Source organism: Eretmochelys imbricata, chromosome 10, assembly GCF_965152235.1.
Source record: "Eretmochelys imbricata isolate rEreImb1 chromosome 10, rEreImb1.hap1, whole genome shotgun sequence".
NCBI classification, from domain to species: Eukaryota; Metazoa; Chordata; order Testudines; family Cheloniidae; genus Eretmochelys; species Eretmochelys imbricata.
Genome location: NC_135581.1, coordinates 7,459,201 through 7,480,931, shown reverse-complemented (window position 1 = coordinate 7,480,931; position 21,731 = coordinate 7,459,201). Strand labels below are relative to the sequence as shown.

The following is a 21,731-nucleotide window of genomic DNA, read 5'->3' as shown; positions in this document are numbered from 1 at the left end:
AAGACAGACAGACCAGAAGCCCTGAACCACATATTATGCCAAGTAAATATCCAAACTGTAAAATAAAAGTATAGTCAGCGTCAGTAACCAAACATTTAAAGGGGCACAACATTATCCATTTTCTCCAGCTTGGCCACAAAAAAAACAAGAGAACAAACAAACAACACATGAATCAAATTGTTGGTGGCCCTAACTGAATGGCCAACCCCTCTGCTACCTCCAATAACATCACCCAACAAGTGGAGACAGCGCTGCACTAAATGGAGACAGCCCCCAACTAAAACCCCTCCAACGCATTATTAAGGATCTACAACCTATCCTAAAGGATGACCCAACACTCTCACAAATCTTGGGAGACAGGCCAGTCCTTGCCTACAGACAGCCCCGCAAGTCTCTAAGGTGCCACAAATACTCCTTTTCTTAAATGGAGAAAGAGTTTCAAAAGATTTCACGATTCTCAGGTCACAGAGCCGTGTCACCTGGAGATTTTGCCAAAATAAACCATGGCCAAATATTTATCACAAGATCAAGGAATGAACTGGCTGCTGGCATTGCCATGTGTAGGGTTAGCATTTTCCCAGATGATTTCTGAAGAGAAGTCAAGCCTTTGACTGAGTCACATAGTATGAAAGCGGACATCAGGACAGGGACTGAGCAAAAGCTATGGGGAACACAATTTTCTTTTGCACATTTTTGGATTTTCTTTACAAAGAATGTCAAGGGCCGATGCTTAGAAACACCCCATATGTAAGGCATACTATTTTCTCCGGTGGCACTGTGCTAGTATGTTCCTGCTGTTTCAGTGATCATTCTTCCCCACAGAGCACAAAGAAGAGGCTGCGACTTTCTGACTGTGAGTGTTGAGATTCTGATTTTAAATACAAATCACTTCAAAAGCAGCACACGTTTCATGGACAAGAGGACCTAACAGTTGTGAAAGCACTTCCCTTGATTACGTTAACGCTGCGTGTACACCAAAACTTGAAACAAACAGCCATGTTCACAAATAGCTCCAACAATGCAAGGATAGATTCCAGCTCCCCAAGAAACACATCAGAACAGTGCTATTAGTATAAACGAGGGGTCATGCAGCATGCTTCTCCGAGTAAGAGAATCCCCATCCTGTGCCTGGGAAACGGCAGAACTAGCAACACTAGAAACGGTTTTAAATGCTGGAAAAACGGGTAGGTGCCAACCATGCATCTCCCTGAGACTCCCTCTCAAACTGGACAGGAAACAGCTGGCTGATAATACTGACAGGGTCAAACTGTTTCCAACACCTAGTGCAGGTGCCAGAATCCTGGAAGAATGGCACATTTCCCTTATGTAGGGGCACCTAATGCATTAGAAAAGCATCAACTCCCCTACTGCCCACAACAGGTCCGAGGCACATGTCAATTAGCATTAGTTTACACAAGGACTTGGAGACACAGTCAGCATAACTCTGGGAGAGTGCAGGGCATCTTAATTCAGATACCCACCCTAGACAAGACAAAGTAAGCAGGCAGAAGAAAAGTGAATAATTTCTGGGACACTTTTATTGGGCAACATACAAAAAAAACCTTGTACTAACTTAAGTCTCTAGTTCCCAGGGCCAGGGATGGGAAAGAATAATACTTTGCACTTCTATAGCACCTTTCATTTAAGGTGCTCAGGGCTGTTGAACATTAAATCTCAGAGAAGTCCAGTCACAGGACATAGCCAGAAATTCTGGAGTTCTAATTCCAGTCTGCCACTGACATCTTGGGGAAATGGAGGCAAAGGGGTTAAGCAGTTTGCCCATCTGTAAAATGACAGTTAATACCATCCTACCTCAGTGGGTTGTTAGCACTTTTACAGAAATTTATCACCTATGTGCTGCCCATTTTACAGCACTCAGACAAGGTGCTGCTCAACTAAGAATCCCTCCTGTGCATCAATCTTCATGGACATCATCTACCAGGCAAGCCTATGCCCACTGTCTCAAGTATGACCAGGATGAGGTCACCATAAGGAAATGAAGCTAGACATAGAATCATGAAATGTAGGAAAGGAAGGGACCTCCATAGGTCATCCATTCCAGTCCCCTGTATTGAGGCAGGACTGATTATTATCTAGACCATCCCTGACAGGTGATTGTCTAACCTGTTAAACCTCCAATGATGCAGATTCCACAGCCTCCCTAGGTAATTTGTTCCCGTGCCTAACTACCCTGATAGTTAGAAGTTTTTCCTAACGTCTAACCCAGCAGTTCTCAAACTGTGGGCTGTGACCCCAAAGTGGGTCATGACCCTGTTTTAATGGGGTCTCCAGAGCTGGAGTTAGACTGGCTGGGACACAGGGCTAAAGCTGAAGCCTGAGCCCCAATGCCGAAACCTGAGCCCCACCACCTGGGGCTCAGGTTTAGGCTTCAGGCCCCCTGACCAGGGATGAAGCCCTTGGGCTTTGGCCGCCCAGCCTGGGATGGTGGGGCTCAGGCTTTAGCCCCCCCACCTGGGATGGCAGGGCTTGGGCGAGCTCACACTTTGGTCCCCATCTCCCCCTCCCCCCCAGGTCATGAGTAGTAATTTTTGTTGTCGGAAGGGGGTTGCAGTGCAATGAAGTTTGAGAACTCCTGGTCTAACCTAAATCTCCCTTACTGCAATTGTTGATTCTTGTCCCATCCTTCATGGGAAAGGAGAACAATTTATCACCCTCCTCTTTATGACAACCATTTATGTACTTGAAGACTTATGTCCCCCTCCAGTCTTCTCTTTTCCAGACTAAACAAAACCAAATTTTTCAATCTTCAGTCATAAGTCATGTTTTCTAGACCTTTAATCATTTTTGTTGCTCTCCTCTGCACTTTCTCCAATTTATCCCCATCTTTCCTGAAGTATGGTGCCCAGAACTGGTCACAATACTCCAGTTGAGGCCTTTTAAGTGCTGAGTAGAGTGGAAGAATCACTTCTTGCCTCTTGCTTTCAACACTCCTGCTAATACATCCCAGAATGATGTTCATTTCGGGGGGGGGGGGGGGGGTACAACAGTATTCCATTGTTGACTCATTTAGTTTGTGACCCACTATAACTCCCTGGTCCTTTTCTGCAGTATTCTTTCCCAGGCAGTCATTTCCCACTTTTTGTATTTGTGCAATTGATTATTTCTTCTTAAGAAATAGTGCCCAGAAACTGCATAGGAACAGGCTATGCAGGAGAGGTAGAAAGTGCTCTTTTATTTTAATTAAATGCAAAGACACAACAGCTGCTTGCCCTCAGGAGGAGCATTCATTTCAAGCTCTGCTCAGTAGCATCCTAACAAATGAAAGCTGACATGGAGTGCACAAACGGTCAGCTACTACACAATCCTCTCATACTCGGTCCTTAATACTTTTGTTTTAAAGCTACATTTCAGTGCAGATTAAAGGTACTGGCCGGAGAGCCCTGGAGACAGGACAGATACAGCATAAGCAACAGCAGTGCAAGCTTCCCTCTCCCTGCCCTGACAATGCACCTTAACCCTGACTTGGGAGGTCTCCACTGATGAATACGAGGGTAGTTCAATCTCCATACTCAATCTGACCTCTCTGTTGCATCTGCTAATAATGATGCCAGCTGCCACTGTATGTTTTTTGATGAACACTTTCAACAAGATCTGAACTGAGAAGACTGGTTTCAGATAGGAATTGTATTTAATATATGTACCATATGCATATTTCTAGATTGGAGAATTAAGTGCTGGTCTTAGGAAGCACTACGGAAACTTGCCCTAGCTGAATGGTGACAGCATGCAGTAAACGAGGCAACAGGCTGACGTGGGGCTATGTCTACACTGAAAAAAAAAAAGCGTGCTCATATCGTGGGTTTAAATAGCAGTGAAGACTCAGACTCAGATACTTTAAGGTCAGAAGCAATGTGGCCTTTAACTCAGTTAGCCACTAGAGTCCAAACCCAGGTTCCCCTATAGGCTTTAACTTGAGCTGCTAACCCGAGTTAAAAGCCGATTTATATCTTCACTGCTATTTTCACCCATCTTAGCCAACCCCAGTTAAGAACACACCTTCATTGGCAGTGAAGACATTCGCTAGGATAGAGCTCTCTGAACACTGCACCCTTAGTTAGTCTGTCTACAAGTATCAAGAGTCATTGTGCTGCACAACACACTTGGAAGACGCAAGTGGAAATGCCAGTATTGGGCAAAGGTAGTAAGTTATTGCTCAAGGACATTTAAGTCCTGCCTTGTTTACAAATTAACACGAAAGAGAAAGGGACACTGATGTTTATGTAGGTGTGGTCTCCCGTCTGAATACTAAACATTCTGCTATGCAGATCTACGTTCTGACAACAGCTGGATAAGCCCTTGGTGTGAAAAATCCATGGATTTCTTTGTACATGGATAATCTCACCATCCCAAACTAAAAAATTAGCCAAGAGGTTTATTCCAAAGAGCAACTCCTGGGTGCACACAAGATAAACGCATATAGGTGTACCTTGTTCCAGAAATGAAAAATCAAAGAAATTCTTATTTCAAATCAAGCCCAGGTCCCCAGTGAATCAAGTTTCCTACCCCCTTTTGGCTTTCAAATGGTATAAAGCATTGATTTCTACCCTTGGTAGTTCACAAGGTAGCAGGTCTCAAAACTCTCTAGTCTACAGTGGTTGTAGATATAGCAGTGCTTTAATGAAATGATCCAAGACTGATTTTAGCAAATTAAACTTTTGAGCAGTTTGATTTTCACTCCCTGTCATTACAGCAGTCACCATGGTTAAAACTAGCTACAATATTGGCAGGCTCCTCTTCATACCTTCTCCTAACTCACCTTAACCCTGACTGGTCACACCCCTACCCAGTTCAGTTCTTATAAGCAAAGGCTGTCAAGTTGGGGCCAGTTGTGATGGTTTTATAGCATACACAGAGATCTTTCAAGGACTACAAGTCTTCTGAACGGAGTGTAGAATTACGCAAGTTACCCCACAAGTGGAGATACACTGCTGAATCAGAGGATTTGTTCTTCTTAAATGTTCTTCTTAACCTCTGAGGATAGGACAAGCAACAATGGCCTTAATTGCAGCAAGGGTAGTTTAGGTTGGACATTAGGAAAAACTTCCTAACTGTCAGGGTGGTTAAGCACTGGAATAAATTGCCTAGGGAGGTCGTGGAACCTCCATCATTGGGGATCTTTAAGAGCAGGCTGGACAAACACTGTCACAGACGGTCTAGATAATACTTAGTCCTGCCTTGAGTGCAGAGGACTGGACTAGATAACCTCTCAAGGTCCCTTCCAGTGCTACGATGTGACAACATGAGGCTCAGCACATTTGAGTTCATGCCCCGTGAGCTCAGGACATGGTCCCATTCAAAGCACCTAGATGGGAAACTAGGATGCCAGGGCTAAGAAACAAATTGTTCTATTGCATCTTCAATCTTACCTCCTCCATGCTTATTATTTTTTAAAGTCAAAACTATTAGATCTCCCTGCAGCTGATGTGAATTTCTGATCAAAGTGCTGCTATTAAAACTGACTACGAACCACCATTCCGCAGTCAGAGAGCAATTCTGAGGGTGTCTTTAAGTCAGTCATTCAGAAAGGAGGTCAGTTTCTTTGCGAAACAAAGGCCAACATTTTCCACTCTGCCACCTTGCTTACTTCGTTCTCTCTCTGCTCTCCCTGTTCTAAGACTGCTGAGCTTGGCTCTCCAAAGAAAATGGATCAGCCCAAAAAACATGATTTGGATTGGACTGCTGCAGCCTGCCTACTGTCACCCTACGTCATGTTTTAGCTACGCTTGGGTTGAAAGCTATTTGGGGCAGGCCGACTGTCTTGTCTCCAGGGCACCATGCATTCTGAATTAATAATCATCAGTTTGTATTGAACCCACAGACTTACTAAACACCAAAATAGCCAAAGAATGGGCACGTGCTCAAGACTCAAACTTAACAATATTTAGCCCACATGCCAAGTTTGAAAGAAGTCTGTTAAAATTATTTAGGAACAGTCATTTCACCAATGAACAGTCTGATTCTCTTTTTGAAGACTACTCACCATATGGCACTAGACTGTGATTACAAATAAACAGTGCATTGCTACAAACAATGCTCTGCTACTGCATCTCTTAAGAGGATCTCAAGATGCTTTACGAACAGTTGTTTCAACATCCCTGTGATAGAGGTACAATATATAATGCGTACTGTTTAACTACCACTGAAATCCAGCCACTTCTGGAGCAGAACACAGCACTTCTTTAACAGCAGACAGTTAGGACAAGAAGCAAAGTCTACATATCCACGCCAAAGAGGATCAGTATACAAATTAAATTACATAATTAACTTAATTAAACTTAACATTTATATAGAACTAAGAATGCCTTGTGCCTATATTAGGACCCCAATTTCAGTAGACAAGGGGAAGAATAAAACAGACATACTTCCAGGTCAGGCTGATTAAAGAGACCTTATTCTGACATGTCTTAGCTTATGAGATCCCATAAGGATCACAGCATGTTTGCAGGTGTATAAAACCCAGACTAACCTGGGAGTATGAACTCATATAGGCTAGGCTCCAACAAGGCAATCTTGGACTGTGATGAAAAGTGGCAGCCAGATCTTGTTCAAACTGTAAAGATGTGCGTTTTAAGAAAGCCACTTTTATGTAAAATCCAGCCTGTGTACATGGACTCCTCTCACCAACACAGAGTCAGAATAGGAGAGGTGAACAGCTGCCTTCAAAAGGGGTCAATGATCTCCGCACCTGATGAGCAGGTAGGCATCCCTGCCAATTAACACACCCTTACTGGGAATCAAGGTAGAAAAAGCAGGGAGAAAGATACAGACGAGGGGGTAGCAAACCAGGCATTTGTGACTGCTAGTCTTGATCAAAACTCATCTCAGAATGAACTCACATCATGCCCTGAAATGCCCATTTGGTACAAAACTTGAAACTGCTGTTTCATGCTCTGCACTGTCTCCCCAACCAAGGCAGAACCCAGTTTAAGGTTTCCGGACCAGTTTCACAGAGGGCTCTGAATACTATCTACCACTACTCTTCCTTCATGACCATGACCTCCCATGACAGCTATCTTCCACTAGAACAATAAAAGTGTTGAGAAATAGGGCTCATGAGCGTGGGAGACAGAACTGTCACAGGAGCTGGACGTAGACACAGCAACTCTGTCACATGAAACAAGAATGACCAGAGTCCTCACCCCTTTCAGCAGTGAATGCAAAACTCTTTTCCACACATGGCAAACAAAACCCCTATCAATTAAGCTCTCTCTCCAACAGGCAAAGGAAGAGAGATATTGGTGGGAGCCATACAGCTTCCTATAGAGGTACCTATAAATAGGTACCAGAGAGCTTGGAGAGTGAAGAATCTGGATTTAAATGTGGGTTCCAGGATTAATATCACACACACCTCAAGCCACCAACAATCCAGTTTTATGAATAAACTTAAAGCTGATGTTCTTAACGAATGTTGAAATTTGAGGCTAGGCACACCAAACAGGTAATTAAAAACAAGTTTTTCTGGTGTGGCTTGATGGTTTAAATGCATTGCCCCAAGGGGTAAAGTGGAGTCTGTGCCCCAAGCAGAGCAATACGCTTCCAGGCCAGGAAGAGCATCCTTACTCAGTCTTCTCACTGCAGCTTCCCATCAGCTTGAAGTTACTGCTGGCGAGGTCATGCTTCGCTGAGGGTGGGATGCAGTGTGTGTATGGGCACCTGTCCGTAGTTCATGCTAGGGACAAGCAGGAGGCCGTAGCTTTTTTTTTTTTTTTAAACATTTGAAATCTAGTGGATTTTCACTCATTTCAGAAAATAAAAAGCTTCCCTTGCCTCCATGCCGTATCCTCATTAAAGCTAAGGCACTGACCCAAGTACCCTAAATAGCTGTCCTTCAGAACTAGGTCAAGTGAAAATGTTTCCTTGCCACATCAAGCCACTTTCAAAAATCCAGAGGCATTTATCTGAACTAGGAACTTTAAAAGCAGCCTATATTGCACTAATCTGCTACATGAGCTCTTTCAGGGATGACCTCTGCAAAATTCCTACCTCACCATGACTCTGAAGTCCTGCAAGTGTTGAGCACTTTTCCAACAGGGTCTGTTACTTCGGAATTGGCTAGTGAGTTCCAGCTCGTGTCAGAAGTCAGAGCAGATGAAACCTTCCATCAGAATTCTGGACAGGGGCGTGTATATATATGTATACACACACAGTTCTCCTTCTATGGATTTACTTGAATATAGGTGTTTACTGCGTTCTTTCATACAGAAAGTACTGCTGGTCCAGTTCACTGTATGAGGGCAATAAACTAGAGTACTCTTAAAATGACAGGTTACGCCCTCCTCTAAAAATCAAGTTCTTTGACAACTTCACGTCTTGATATATTATTACAGCGTACAAACCCCCGTGATCTATTAAGCAACACTTCCAGTGCTCTAGTATTAACACATCCTGAGCGTCCATCTTTTGTCTGCGGATGGAACTGACAAAGGAAGCATAAATTAAAACCCTCTGGATGGTATAAACATAACAAAATGTTCTCCCTCAGATCTGCCTTTTCTGTACTAAGCTGTGACTTACTCAACAAAGTACAGTTGTGACTGAGTAGTATGGTTGATACATATAGAATTGTCTTAGCAAATTGCTGAGTTCAGATTAGTCATCCAAATCCATTCTGACACATCAATTGACTTTCACTCCTTCCCCTGACCACAACAAGGCAGCTGTGTTTGTGTACAGATGTCATGAAGTTACAGTCATGCATCTTGGTTGGCTAGTGTACACATTTCCACCAATTGTTTGCCAAAACATTTTTTGTATAGTTTTCAGTTGTCAATCTGTTTTGGATAACTGAGCAGACCAGATTCCTCATGTTATCCAAGGGTGAATCACATGGTGTTTTAACCATATGGTGTTCGTTCCCCTTTAGGGGAACAAAAGATTGCTTAATTCAAAGACTGACTATATACAAATTATTTATGATTCAGGAAAGGCAGGAGATCTGAATATCTATCACAAAGTGTTTAAAAAAAATCCTGGAAAGCTGTTCCAATATGTACTTTAATAGCCAGAAAATATTGTCTTTACTAATAAAGACAAGCCACTAGAGTCCATATTAAAGCTCCAATAAAGCCTTAATAAGCTTCTTACTCACTTTCATGAAACTTTCCTCTTCTGTTAGAAAACACAACTGAACTTCCAACATTTGTTTGCCCAAAATTCCAAGGGGGTGAAGCTAACGATTTATCTTCCAACCTGGCCTTTTTCCAATTAATAGGCATATACAAATACTCTATATAATGATGGATATATTATCCTTAAAATTTCATAGGATGGCAAAGGGAAAACTATATAAACAAGCTGGTTTAAAATACATTAAAAAACACAGGTGGACTGACACCATGCATACAAAGTAAACTAATTACTACCTTTGAGACCAAAGAGATGAAACCATGAGGTATGGAAGAGGGCTGAATATACCACAGGTCAGGATTTACATTACATTTAAGAGTTCTGGAGCTTGACAGCCTAGTTACATTACATGACAAGCTTAAAAGCACAAATAAGAGTGAGGATGGGTGTCAGTGTTCAGTTCTGTCACCTCCTTGCTCATCGGAGGGTGTTTAGTTTCAAACAATTACAGGTAAAGAAGCAGCCCTTATGAAAATTATGGACCATCAGTGCGTCCGTGAACTACATCTGAAATCCATCGGTGCTTGATGGCTAATTCTGTACTACATGAATAAAGCAAGTTCTAATAACTCATTTGGGACTTCACTCCAGTACTTAAAAGCGATGTGTCTTTCATATTTATAAAACAAAACTAAACTAATTACCTTCCATGGGTGAACTGTTCTAAGAATTTCCAAACCACTGTAGCCTCAAAGGCTAAAATACCTTCTCATATTTAAAACTCCCCCGCCTGCCCACCCACTCGTAACAAGTTTTATTTGCCGCAAACAACAAACTGCTGGATTTTTTTCACCTTGCAGAACCCCTAATCAGTATTCTATTTTTTGCAGGTCACTGCTTAAGTCAATTGCCTGCATTCTCACTTGTTCAAAATAAATTTAAACACTAATTATACTTAGTAAGAAAGAGAAGCAAACTGTCATTCCCACACAGAAACTAGTTATAAAAACAGACTTACTTCACAACTATAGCACAACCGCAGATTGACAAGAAAAACAATGTCCTTAATAATTATGGGTGGAACCATTAAAATATATGCCTGGTTCCACCCACCCATGTTGTCGTTACAAACAAATCATGCACTACTATGATTGCGCAATAACATTTCCCCTCATTCTTCTCGCCAATATTTCTATGCATCAGAAAGCTTGAATTCAGTGTCCTCTGGAAGAAGCTGGTTACCCAACAAGCAGCAGAAAACAAGGCAGTCAGATATCCATAGCTTTTAGAGTTAGCCAAGTTGCAATACACACCAGGAAGTGCATCAATTTGCTTCTCTAATCCATAGCCTTTCTTCACACAGCTAAAAATAACACAGTAGACCTTGCTGAGAGGCAACAATCTCTGCCTCACTCAAGCTCTTGTGGCTTAAACAGTACAGCACCAACACTAGTTTTAAAGGTTTCCTTTATATGGAAGTGAGGGGTTGGGTTCAATGAAGCCCTATCAGGTGAAAGAAATAATTTTGCACTAAAGCCATTTCCATTGGGGTAGTCTGTTGTAAGCCACCCCTTCGAAGAGGCCAAGCTCATTAGCAGGGCGAATGCACAGGGGTTACATTTTCGAAACACTTGTTAGGAAGTTCTGGGCATAAATCCTACAATGATTAACAAGATGCTCACATGTAACCTTTCTTGTACTGCCTTCAAAATGTAGCTCCTCAGTCTCTATTGACCCGCGGGTTAACCATTTCAATTCTGCTTCCAAACCCTTGGGTTTCATGTGGCAGTGCAATGTTTAGCCATGAAGCCAAAAGAGAGCTTGGATGCTATATTTTATATCTGGAAAATTTCTTTGCAACTTTCATTAGAAATGGGAAGGAAATGGTTTTCCAGTCCTGCAGAAATTCAAACTTAAAAAAAAGTTTCCCATCCCAAATCAGGACAAAAAGCCAAAATCCTGAAGATGTTATGAACCAAAAAAATCCACAAAAAGTTTCAGATTGGGTCAATGAAATAAAAAAATCTGTTAGAAAGGATGTCTTATAGGTGGGTGAAGTCATCACTTTCTGTTGGGATGGAGCTATACGATGTCAAGACTTCACAGACCACTCCACAGTCTGCTCCTCAAATAACGTCTTGCATTGCAGTGCCTGACTCTGCCCCCGTCCCCAGAAGAGGTCCATAAAAAAATTCCCAACTCATCCAGCTGCATCAAAAAAATTTTAATGCTTCCAGGGAACTTTGTTGGAAACCAGATTTTCACCACTCACTTATTGTGTTAAGCCACTGCATTAGAGAGAGATTTTAAAGGCTGCTTTACCTATTATATAGCTATAACACACACACACTAATGAGCTGCACTGTCAAGAAAACAATCACAACTAAATGCTGACCCATTTTGTTTTCTGTTGAACTTTAATCACTTTCCAAGTCTGACAGCTGCTCAAACTTAATTGCTCGTTATGCCTGTAAATAAAAACTGATCTTACTCTGATTAGCCACCCATTTTATGGCTGCCACAATAATTTCTTGGTTAATAAATGATTTGATGTTTACCAGTATTTCCCAAATCTTAGCAAAATATATTGGTGGTATGCTGTTTCTTTTCCCTAAAATACCCTTTTATTTAGAAGTTAAAATGTCATCGTTATAGAAGGCAGTTCAGAGATCAACCAAATTATTTATTATAGCCTATTCCACATCAGGCCCTAGTGGCAAGAAATAATGACACCCATAAATCAAATGTATCCTGTTCCTTGCTTGGACCTTTTCCTCTGCTTGTGACCCCGTTATTGTGACATCGCTTGTCATGTACTTGATTTCTTGGGAAATACTCCAGAACACTCTAATTATAACTGCTCACAATGATACACGACAGATTTCTAGATTATAGCAGAGCCCAAAAGTCCAAATAGTGAGATGAAAATCAAGTAGCCAAATTATGTAGGGGTCAACATCTGATTAACATACAGATAAGCAATTTAGCAAGCAACAGGGGTGCTCTTTCATAGATACTAAGCAATCAAAACTCCAGATGGCTTAACTGACAAAGGACTCAGTGCAAACTCTTTTGCCTAACATTCTTAATGCCATTACATTTTAATCTTCAGCAACCACCATCTCATCAACGTATCTTCTACAGCTCCAAAAATAAACCCTTTGGACTGAAACCAAGCAGGCAAAATTTTAGTCCACAAGGAACCAGTTAAATAGTTTGAGTTATACGAATACAAGGTGAAAAGACAATCATTCTTCGGCTTTTCTAGATCAAAAATGATTGAAAGTAGAGACTTCAGACTTCCCCTCTTGGATTGTTCTCATAGAGACTTAAAGGGCCAATTTTGAAATCATCATGATCAGTCTTTTTAAAATTATAAATGCTGAAAAAAAATTTTTTTTCATACTTCCACATTAAAGGTAGTATTTGGTTCTCAGAATGCAAGTAGGATGCTTCCGTTATGAACAAGGGGACCTAAGGATGCATTTGTTAGCTTGGGAAGCCAAAGTAGCCCAGAATTACTAAGCGCTGCAGGACTGCAACCCTTTGAGGTATAAAGGAACCTTCAAGCTCCGCAGGCAAAGCTGTTACGAGCTTGCAATTTCTGTAAGTCTAATCATGAGTTGTTGGGTTTTTGGCGGCAGGGAGGAGGGGAACTTTAAAAAAATAAAAAACCCCACTGGGAAAATAAATGAAGAAAGCTGTAATGAATGCAAGGTTAAAGTTGAGAAACAAGCACTCAAAAGTCAGTGTTGAGGTCCCTTCTGCCATGTTAACTCAGCAATGCCGAGTTTTTATTTCCGTTATTCTTGTCAAATGCAAAGTTCACTACACCTCTCTCAGCGGATGTATTCCATAAAAATATAAAGGATGCAACGTGGCCAAGTTAACACAATTCTTCTGTCAACTTAGCTACTACCTCTCAGGGAGGTGGGTCACCCATAGTAACAGGAGGGATAAGCATCTACACTGAAACATTACAGCACGACAGCTGCAACTGTCTTGTTGTAGCGTTTTAAGTGTAGACATACCCTAGAAGTGTGGCAAAACATTTTAATCAAGTTTGTAACAGTTATGTGCTCTCATTTTGCATGGCATCTTCTGACCTGAATTTGAACAGACTAGCTCTTCCCAGGCAGTCACTCTTTCTAGGACAGAATGTCTGACAGCTAAATGGGAGAACAGTCTGCAACATGCTTGCCCTACAATAACCAGATTTACAAGCTCCTACCCAAAGCATACAACAGGTTTATCTGGAATGTCTACTTGTCTTCTCGGTCTCCTGACACTGCTTGTGACTAGTCAGCCTCCTCTTTGCTTCTCGTGGCATAGTTTGGCTCTGTTCATACGCTGAGCCCCTGGAGGGTTCCTGGGTTACTCCGATTCCCAAGCTACAGAAGCAATGGCAAATATGGTCCAGTGTGGATACTCTGACCTCGGCATTGTCTTGATACAAATACACTTCAAGGGTTGCATAAATGCATAAACTAATGATTTTGGGGATGCTTTACTACACTATTGACTACAGCATTTGATCCCTGCATTGCTCATCATACTGCTCAAGATTGTACTGCTCAAGATTGTACAGGACAGTCGTAATGTAGTGTTCTGTTTTTTAAAAGAGGCTGCTCTCAGTGATCGATTGGTTGAAAGATTTGGAACCGTGGAGAAGCAACTCGTTAAACTAAAGTAAACCATCTGCTCCTAAGGGAAAAGGGGTTCAGACATAGCTAGGCATTCAGGTTAACGCTTTCTTGGGCACAAGAACCAGCCTCTTTCAAAAGAATCCTTTTCAAGGAAGACTAACTGAAACGAATAAACAGAATAATCAGGAATAAAGTAGATTTTCCAGCAGCATAGTATGTGACTAAAACACAACAGACATGGCTGTTTAAGAGAGAATTGGGTTTTTGCTCTCCCACATTAAACCAGTTTTTAAAATGCAGAGAAGTAATACTTCCTAAGATGTTTGCATGGATGCAAGCAGAAAGCTGTGTTTGAATGCTAGTGCTGCAGGACCTGTGCAGGTTCACAGCACCAGTTGTCACAAAAATCCCTTTGATATTACACCAAACACTAGCCACCACAAACAGGCTCACCCTCGAGTACATTTCATACTTGGGGCTTCTATAAGAATCTTTCTTCCAATGAGTTCTAAGCACTTTACAAACATTTTAGCCTCTCATCAACTATATGCTGTAAAGATTCTGAAACCAAGGCACATACAATTAAGTGACTAGCCCAAGGTGACTTACTAAGACTTTGGCAGAAGTGCTGGCCAGTCCAACACCACCCAACCAGACACAACACTCTCTCCAAATCCTAAAAGTTTCTTTCCTCCCAGTAAGAGATCATTTTACAGACGTATCACCAAGCGCCATTTCAAATGCCTTATTCACCTTCAATGAAAGTTTAATTAAAAGCTGATCCCAATTTAAGAATTCAAATTATTCTAACATTCCTTTTATAAAAGTTGTCTTAATTCAGCATTCCACACACATATGTAGAGAAAGCAAGAAATAGTACCACGAGCAAATTGTTTCAAATAAAGAGACACATCAATGGGAGGTTTAAAAACTAAAACCAAACATTGGGTGTCCATTAATTTTTTAGCACGCTTTTAAAGATATATGAATTAAAGCAATATCAAACTGTGAGCTGGCCATCCTCAGATTGTAACCTGGTACATACAGGTTTATATTTAGAAACAAATGGAATATAGATTTAGGCATGCTATGCTGCAGCAGATATAACTACATTACTCAAAAACACATAGGCTAATACTTTCATGAGTGGCAATCTGCTTTTGTGACTATAAAAATCAATCCAGCCTTAGGAATCTGGTATTAAATGGTATTATAGTAATTATCCAGCTTCTCACATATATGTAGTTTCCCTAAGCTACCAGATTCATGACTCAGTATTTATTTGCTCCTTTTAAAAGCAAGGATATTCATTTTGCTAAGAGATTTTCTCTGCAACACAATACATTATCATGAAGTGAAAGCAGATCCAAGTAATCTTGTAAAACTAAAAGCACTTTATCATCAGACTGTGTTTTGCATGACTAACATAATTCTGTATGAACACTGGAAGACTGGGTTTTGTCCGTAGTCCGTGTTATTTTAGGTACCTATACAGAAAATAGCATCTCCATCCCATTCACAGTGGGCTGACCAGTCATGTATCTTTTTGATTATTCAAGTACCATATATTGTGTCTAGAATTCTGACACTAAATAGATATTCCAATTTTCTAGTGGAGGACAATCCACCTTCAAAACAGTGCACAGTATAAACGTGCCTCTGTATAAAGTCCCAAGACATATGCTGGCTTTTTTTTTTTTTTTTTTGAGTGGGAGGAGTGGGGGGTTTACAACATAAGTCATGAGAATGGAACACTTTACTATTAAAGCAGATAAACGTGCTCTTTAAAGCCCTGATTTTGTCCTTGGGAAAAGGCATTTTCCTGAAGAGTGAATCTTATCACGCTTACACCACAACAAAGCAAACATTTACTCTGAAAGGAATTTAGAGACATTGCACACACGGACAATGAAACATGGTTAATTTTCTCTAGTTTTTTAGTTTTTGTTGCCCACCATAATACATTTTTCTAGTGCTGCACTTGCTGTTAAACATAAAAATAGCTCTTGAACAAATGCGTTTAAGTCTGTCACAAAACATGTTAGAGGATATTTCAAGGAAGCATCGAAATATTTCCCATGGGAAAAAAAAAAGAAAATAAAAGGTGTTAAGAGCCAAGAAGCCTGCACCAATATTTCATTTTATGGAAAAGCTCTACAGATTCTCTCTGCACCATATTCATCATCACCTCAACTGCCTTGAAATGGAAACTGCGAGTGCTTTGATAAAAATCGATGGAAAGGTTGTCTGGTTTCACTGTTGCTTCAATAAAGTGCCTCTGTATCCTCTGCTGAAACACTGCTTTTGTAACTTCCTTAAACAATCCTATTTAGTAAATCACAATAGTTAGCACTGTGCCTCCTGCTGAAAAAGGATTCCCGGGCAAGGGTCCAATCCCGCACTCCTTCCTCAGGCAAAGGTCTTAGAATCAGTTGGTGTTTGACTAATAAATGCATCATGACAGCCATAAAGGTACTACAGTGCCAAACATTTGGAGTCCTGGTTATTAGAAAAACAACTTCCAAAATTACTCTGGGCATGGCGCGAGGTTTCGCTCCAGAACTCCCTTCTCCATTTCTAGTACATTGTTGTCAGACTGCAAGTTTTAGGTAGTTGTAATTGTGCATTCAAGTTTTATCCTGGACCTGGGTTGGCAAGGCCTTTTGGTCACAGCCAATCAGGCCTCCTAGGTCTCTGTTGAAAAGGACTGATTGAAGCAGTTCACGTGATTGACCTCATTGTTTCCAAAGGTGGATATGAACATTCCCTATTTGTTCTACCTGTGAGGAGCCCATTTCACAGATCACTGCTCAGTGTCAACCCTTTCCACTTGAGAAAGTTAACAAAAATTCAACACAGCAAGATTTGATTTGGATTTAAACATTCCCCTGCAGTGTTTACAAAAATCTCACCAGTTCAGGAGATCTAGAAAATAGAATTGATTTCCTTGTGCAAGTAGAATGAAGAGCAAAAAATACACAAGAAGCATGAACAAAAAGGTCAGCTGTACTTCAGATTCTTGTAATCCAATAGTTTTAATAATCTAAAATGAGTTTAGCAACACAAGGAAAGGACATTTGTTTTAATAACCTTTAATCATGCAGTGACCCTTTAAAGATGATTCTCTTGAGCAAGCAAAACTGAGCATGCAATTTAAAGAGAGGATGCCCAACCTGGACGCACGGACTCTTGCAATTGGAAAATAGTAGTCTCATCTCCAGTCTCCAAGCTCTTATCTTCACCACTTTACTACACACCTTTCTGTATTCTTCCCATTCTCAGGTCAGCAGTATTTTTAAACAATGTTTTGCATTCTCAGAGTATAGATTTACCTGGAGTTCACCCTTCTACATAAAACCATTTTCCCCAATTTACTCTGTGAGCCTAGCATAAAAATCTAGGTTTGCGTTTACTACCTAAAATTAATCTGAACAGATATTACAACACTAAGCCATTCTGCAACCATTGAGACCCTCCACACGCTTAGCCTAGCCCCTTCAGAAAAGCCTGGATAAATAGACAAGCTTTGCATTGTTCCATGAAGGTCAACACATTTAGGCACTTTTAGTCCATGAGAAGATGTAAATTCCACAGGCGAGCGCCTTTCACTAAGAATACTCTGCCACCAGTCCTAGATTTACAAATCTAGACACTATCAGCTCATTTGACTCAGCTGGTCTCAACTACAGGAGTAGAATTTGAAGTAAGAGACAGTGATATAGAGAACCGAAATCACAAAAGGGTATTATAGCTTTGAGTCCAACAGCTGTAATGTTATGCTCTGTGCCAGAAGCACAGTTAAGTATGTATGTGAGAGGTCACACTCTGAACAAGCAAACTTTCCAGGTCATCTTCAAAAGTAGCCCTGTGTAGAGTGTACTGCATTCATCCAAGCAGAATGTTACTAAAGTGTAGAAAACTGGTGAGGACCCCATCTACAAGGGATGGTCACAACCTCCTCGTCATCTGACAGCCTGGTGGGGACACTGTAATTTTCTATTTACCCATAAAACATGGGTATAAAATGGGGATAATGATACTTACCCACATTGGAGATGTATGGATGAAAAGCATTACTAAATGAACCAAGTATTATTTGTTTAAATAAATTTACACACAGCATCCAGGTGTATCACAACAGCAGAATGAGCTTCCCCACAACGCTCTACCAACACACCTCAGCCCTGCTCTGCAGGGACCATTTTTAGAGATGAGAAGAGAGCTCAGTCTTCACAGTCCATTTTCTTTATAGCCCATCTAATCCATAGCCTCGCCCCCTACACTTCCATTGTGGTTGTCAGTTAGTGGCAGCCGTGGTGGTTTTTGTGCAGTGGACACTTGGCCACTGGAAATGGAACAAAGCAACTTGCCAAAAATCAGATTTGAATGACTTTCACACACCATGAACTTGGCTGGAATTTGATTAGCCAATTTAGATGCGAAAGGTGCTATATATCCCCATTACTAAACCTCTGCGTCCATCAGAGTCCCATCCTAGTAATCCAAATAAATAATAGTATTTTCCTGATCATAACCATACTTCAAGCAACAGTTTATTGGAAAGGTCGCTCCAGCTTCAGAGAGATGAAATGCTTTATATTAGCTCCCCTCGCTCTTCAAAACCCCCTCTGAAATCTGCTTTTTCAAACCTGACATTTACCTGAAGACATTCTGTACACTCCTAATTAAATTTTCATGTGAACCACCACTGCTTCCTGGCAGAGAAAACACACATTCTTCATGCGCTTACGGCCTTCCATAATTTTCTACAGTTCTCTAATACGGTAAGCATCAGGCCTCGACTGCAAACACCAACACGGTGTTCAACACAATATGCTCAAATGGAACTACGAAATTATTTATGGGGGTTTATTTAAATCACCAATAGAAATATAAATAATACAACAAACAAATAATTGTATCTCACAAGCTCATTCAAGCAGAACTGCGGAACACCGGAAAAAGGGAGAAAGTCTTGCTTTTGTTGTATTGTTACCTTGGAAAGGCATGCCTGGCAATTATAAGACAGGCAGCAAAACTTTTCTTCCAGAACAAAATCTGCTGAGGTCTTCCACCAAAAGAGGAGGAAAATTCTTAAAATACAACAGAATTTTACAGTATGTACACATCACTAAAGCTGCATAACTGACTTAAACATAGCTCAAAGCTTTGCTGTCATAAGAGACTTTGAAGAGGCAATGACTGTATATTACTAATTCCAAGAGAACAAGGGGCAGGAAGGGGATGAAAGAACTAAGAAGAAGCTTTAAATGCCTTGAGCATGATTACAAGGAAGAGATGGAGAAGCAGAAGAAAAAGAAGGCTGGAACACAGATTTTATTATATAAAATTACTAAGACTTAAGACGGCACCGTTGCATCACTTACTGATGTTAAATGAATCAGACAATAAATAGATCAGACACTATTCCTTTCTCTAACATTTTTTCCTGTAGCTCCCTTATCCAAGGAGCTAAGCAGACAGCTGCCCTTGCAGATGCTTATCAGGTGGATAAATACAACAAAGCAAATCCACTTTAAGATCACATTTAACTGTCATCACCATTATTATATCCAGAAACCCTCAGCACTTCATACCATAATCTAGAAGAAAGCAATCTCGGGGAGGTTTGTATTGACAGCTGGCTTGACAGATATACATGTATTCTGCCAAAGTCAGAATTCAGTGATCTTCAAAGCACAGTGCAAGACTTATCTGTTTGATCACATCTTTTGGTTCTAATAAGGGGTGCTGAAGGGGGAAGGTAAAGTATAGGAACTTTCTGGTTTTGTGGCCAGAACTGCCACTTTATAAAGTATTTTCATTTTTGTACTCACACAATCTACACAACCCCCAGGCAAGGTAGAGAAGTATTATCCCTATTTTACAAATGGGGAAACTGAGACACAGAGTAGATAAGGCTAAGATTTTCCCTGAAGATCTGCACCTGCGTCTAAGCACCAGGGTTAGTCTAGCCCAGGGGTGAGCAGGCACACACCAAAGCCTTACACACATTACTGTGCCCTCACTGGTGCTGTGCTTCCATAAACTAAGCCATTCTAGAATTCTTTCCCAGTGACTTGTGGAAGAACGTGTCTGTCCTACTGGGCACACAGGGGAATTGTGGGAAGGCACTGGAGGACTATCAGCACTCAGTCTGTGTCCTCACTGCAAGGTGAGCAAGTTCACAGCCCAAGTGAAAGTAGAACCTAGGCTTTAACCCAGACCCCAGCTAGCCAAGGTTGAAAACATCAGTAAAACCTGTGTACACACTGGGAGGAGGGTTGGGGCAACACCCTGGGCTACCTCTCACATAAATACATAGTCTGCATGACTTACTTGCCCAGGGTCTAAAAAGAGAGAGAGAGAGAGAGAGTCAAGAGCAGGGACAGGATTAAAACTTGAAACTTGATGACTTCTAAGCCTGCGCTTATGCCTCCAAATTATGCAGCCTTCCCTGTATATAAAAATACAGCCCCCAAAGCAAATATTCAGGGGAAAGAGGCAGCAGCCTAAATACAGGTTTTTTGGGTCTAGGAAGGAATTGACTTCCTGGGACACCATAATACCGGTTGCTTAGAAACGCACACTGAAGTGGGGCAAGTTCCTTAGGTGAGACTTCTGTTCCCCTTTGCAGAACCACGGCAGCATCAGGGTACCCTGCCCTGTTATATCCCTGCTAGTACAGTACCTCAGCTGTCAACAGAAACCCCACAGGAGAAAGGGGATTTCAGCAGGATTTTGTCTGTGAAGTAAGGCACCCGTACCTTGCAAACCATGCCCTGGGGACAACCCTGGGAAACATGGACCACTGCAATGAACAGACCCATGAGCATCCCAGCACTCACCTCAACAGGGGCTCTGCAGACCTACCTGGCCAGCGCCTCCCCCCACCCCACAAGCTCTCACCCTCAAAGTGCTAGGCCCTCAAGATCCCACCAGGGCTTGGGTCCCCCAACACCCACCCTTTTCTGGGGCGGGACTCCCATCTCCACCAAGCCTAACCCTACTGAGTCCATCCTCACCCCCCTGACTGGGGTCCCATTTACGTGGATCTGCCCCTCCCCAGCTCTGTCGCAGGCATGGCTCCTCCCTCAGCCCAGCTCTAGCCCACCCCGGGCTCTGTCCTCTCCTACCCGCAGCCAGCTTGGCTCTGCCCCCTTTCCCCCTCCCTCCGGGCTCTACCCACCCTCCTCCCCCATTCAGCCTGGCTCTGCCCCCTTTACCCCCCCCACCCAGGCTCTGTCTTCTCCTCCCCCACCCAGCTTGGCTCTGCCCCCTTTAGTCCCCCGGTTCTACCCCCCTCCTCCCGCACCCAGCCTGGCTCTGCCCCTACTTACTCCCCCAGCCCCCTCTCACCCTCCCCCAGGTTCTGCGCCTCCTTATTCCCCAGCCCCCCACCTCCTCTCCCCCGGCCCCCCTTGCCCCTGGGGCTCTACCCCCTCGTCCCCCACCCAGCCGGGCTCTGCCCCCACTTACTCCCCCGGCCCCCTCTCACCCTCCCCCAGGTTCTGCGCCCCCTAGCCCCCCACCTCCTCTCCCCCGGCCCCCCTTGCCCCTGGGACTCTACCCCCACCCAGCCGGGCTCTGCCCCCACTTACTCCCCCGGCCCCCTCTCACCCTCCCCCAGGTTCTGCGCCCCCTTATTCCCCAGCCCCCCACCTCCTCTCCCCCGGCCCCCCTTGCCCCTGGGGCTCTACCCCCACCCAGACGGGCTCTGCCCCCACTTACTGCTCCGGCCCCTGGCTCCCCGCCCTCCTCCCCAGGCCCGGCTGTGCCCCGGCCCCCCCTCACCCAGGCTCTGCCCCACCGGGGTGCTGAACGGATTCCCCAGCAGAAACTCCATCTTGGGATGACAACAAACAGCCGGCCCGGCCTCCGATCCAGCTGCGGCCTCCTCCTCGCCCTGACCGGCACCCTCACTGACCAACCGGGAGCTCCGCCGCTGTCAACGGCCCGCCCGCCGAACCCCCACTGGCCAAAGCACCCACCTCCCCC

At 42.8% G+C, this 21,731-nt stretch overlaps 1 protein-coding gene across 2 annotated transcripts in view; it reads right to left on the bottom strand.

Moving 5' to 3' along the window:
• The window catches only part of TOM1L2 (target of myb1 like 2 membrane trafficking protein), a 65,029-nt gene extending 43,402 nt beyond the window's left edge, over positions 1-21,627 (bottom strand). For both annotated transcript variants that reach the window (XM_077827957.1, XM_077827958.1), the window contains exon 1: positions 21,528-21,627. In XM_077827957.1, coding sequence (XP_077684083.1) covers positions 21,528-21,579 — 52 coding nt within the window. In that variant the 5' untranslated portion in view covers positions 21,580-21,627. The remainder of the gene's footprint in view (positions 1-21,527) is intronic.
• Positions 21,628-21,731: the final 104 nt, after the last annotated feature.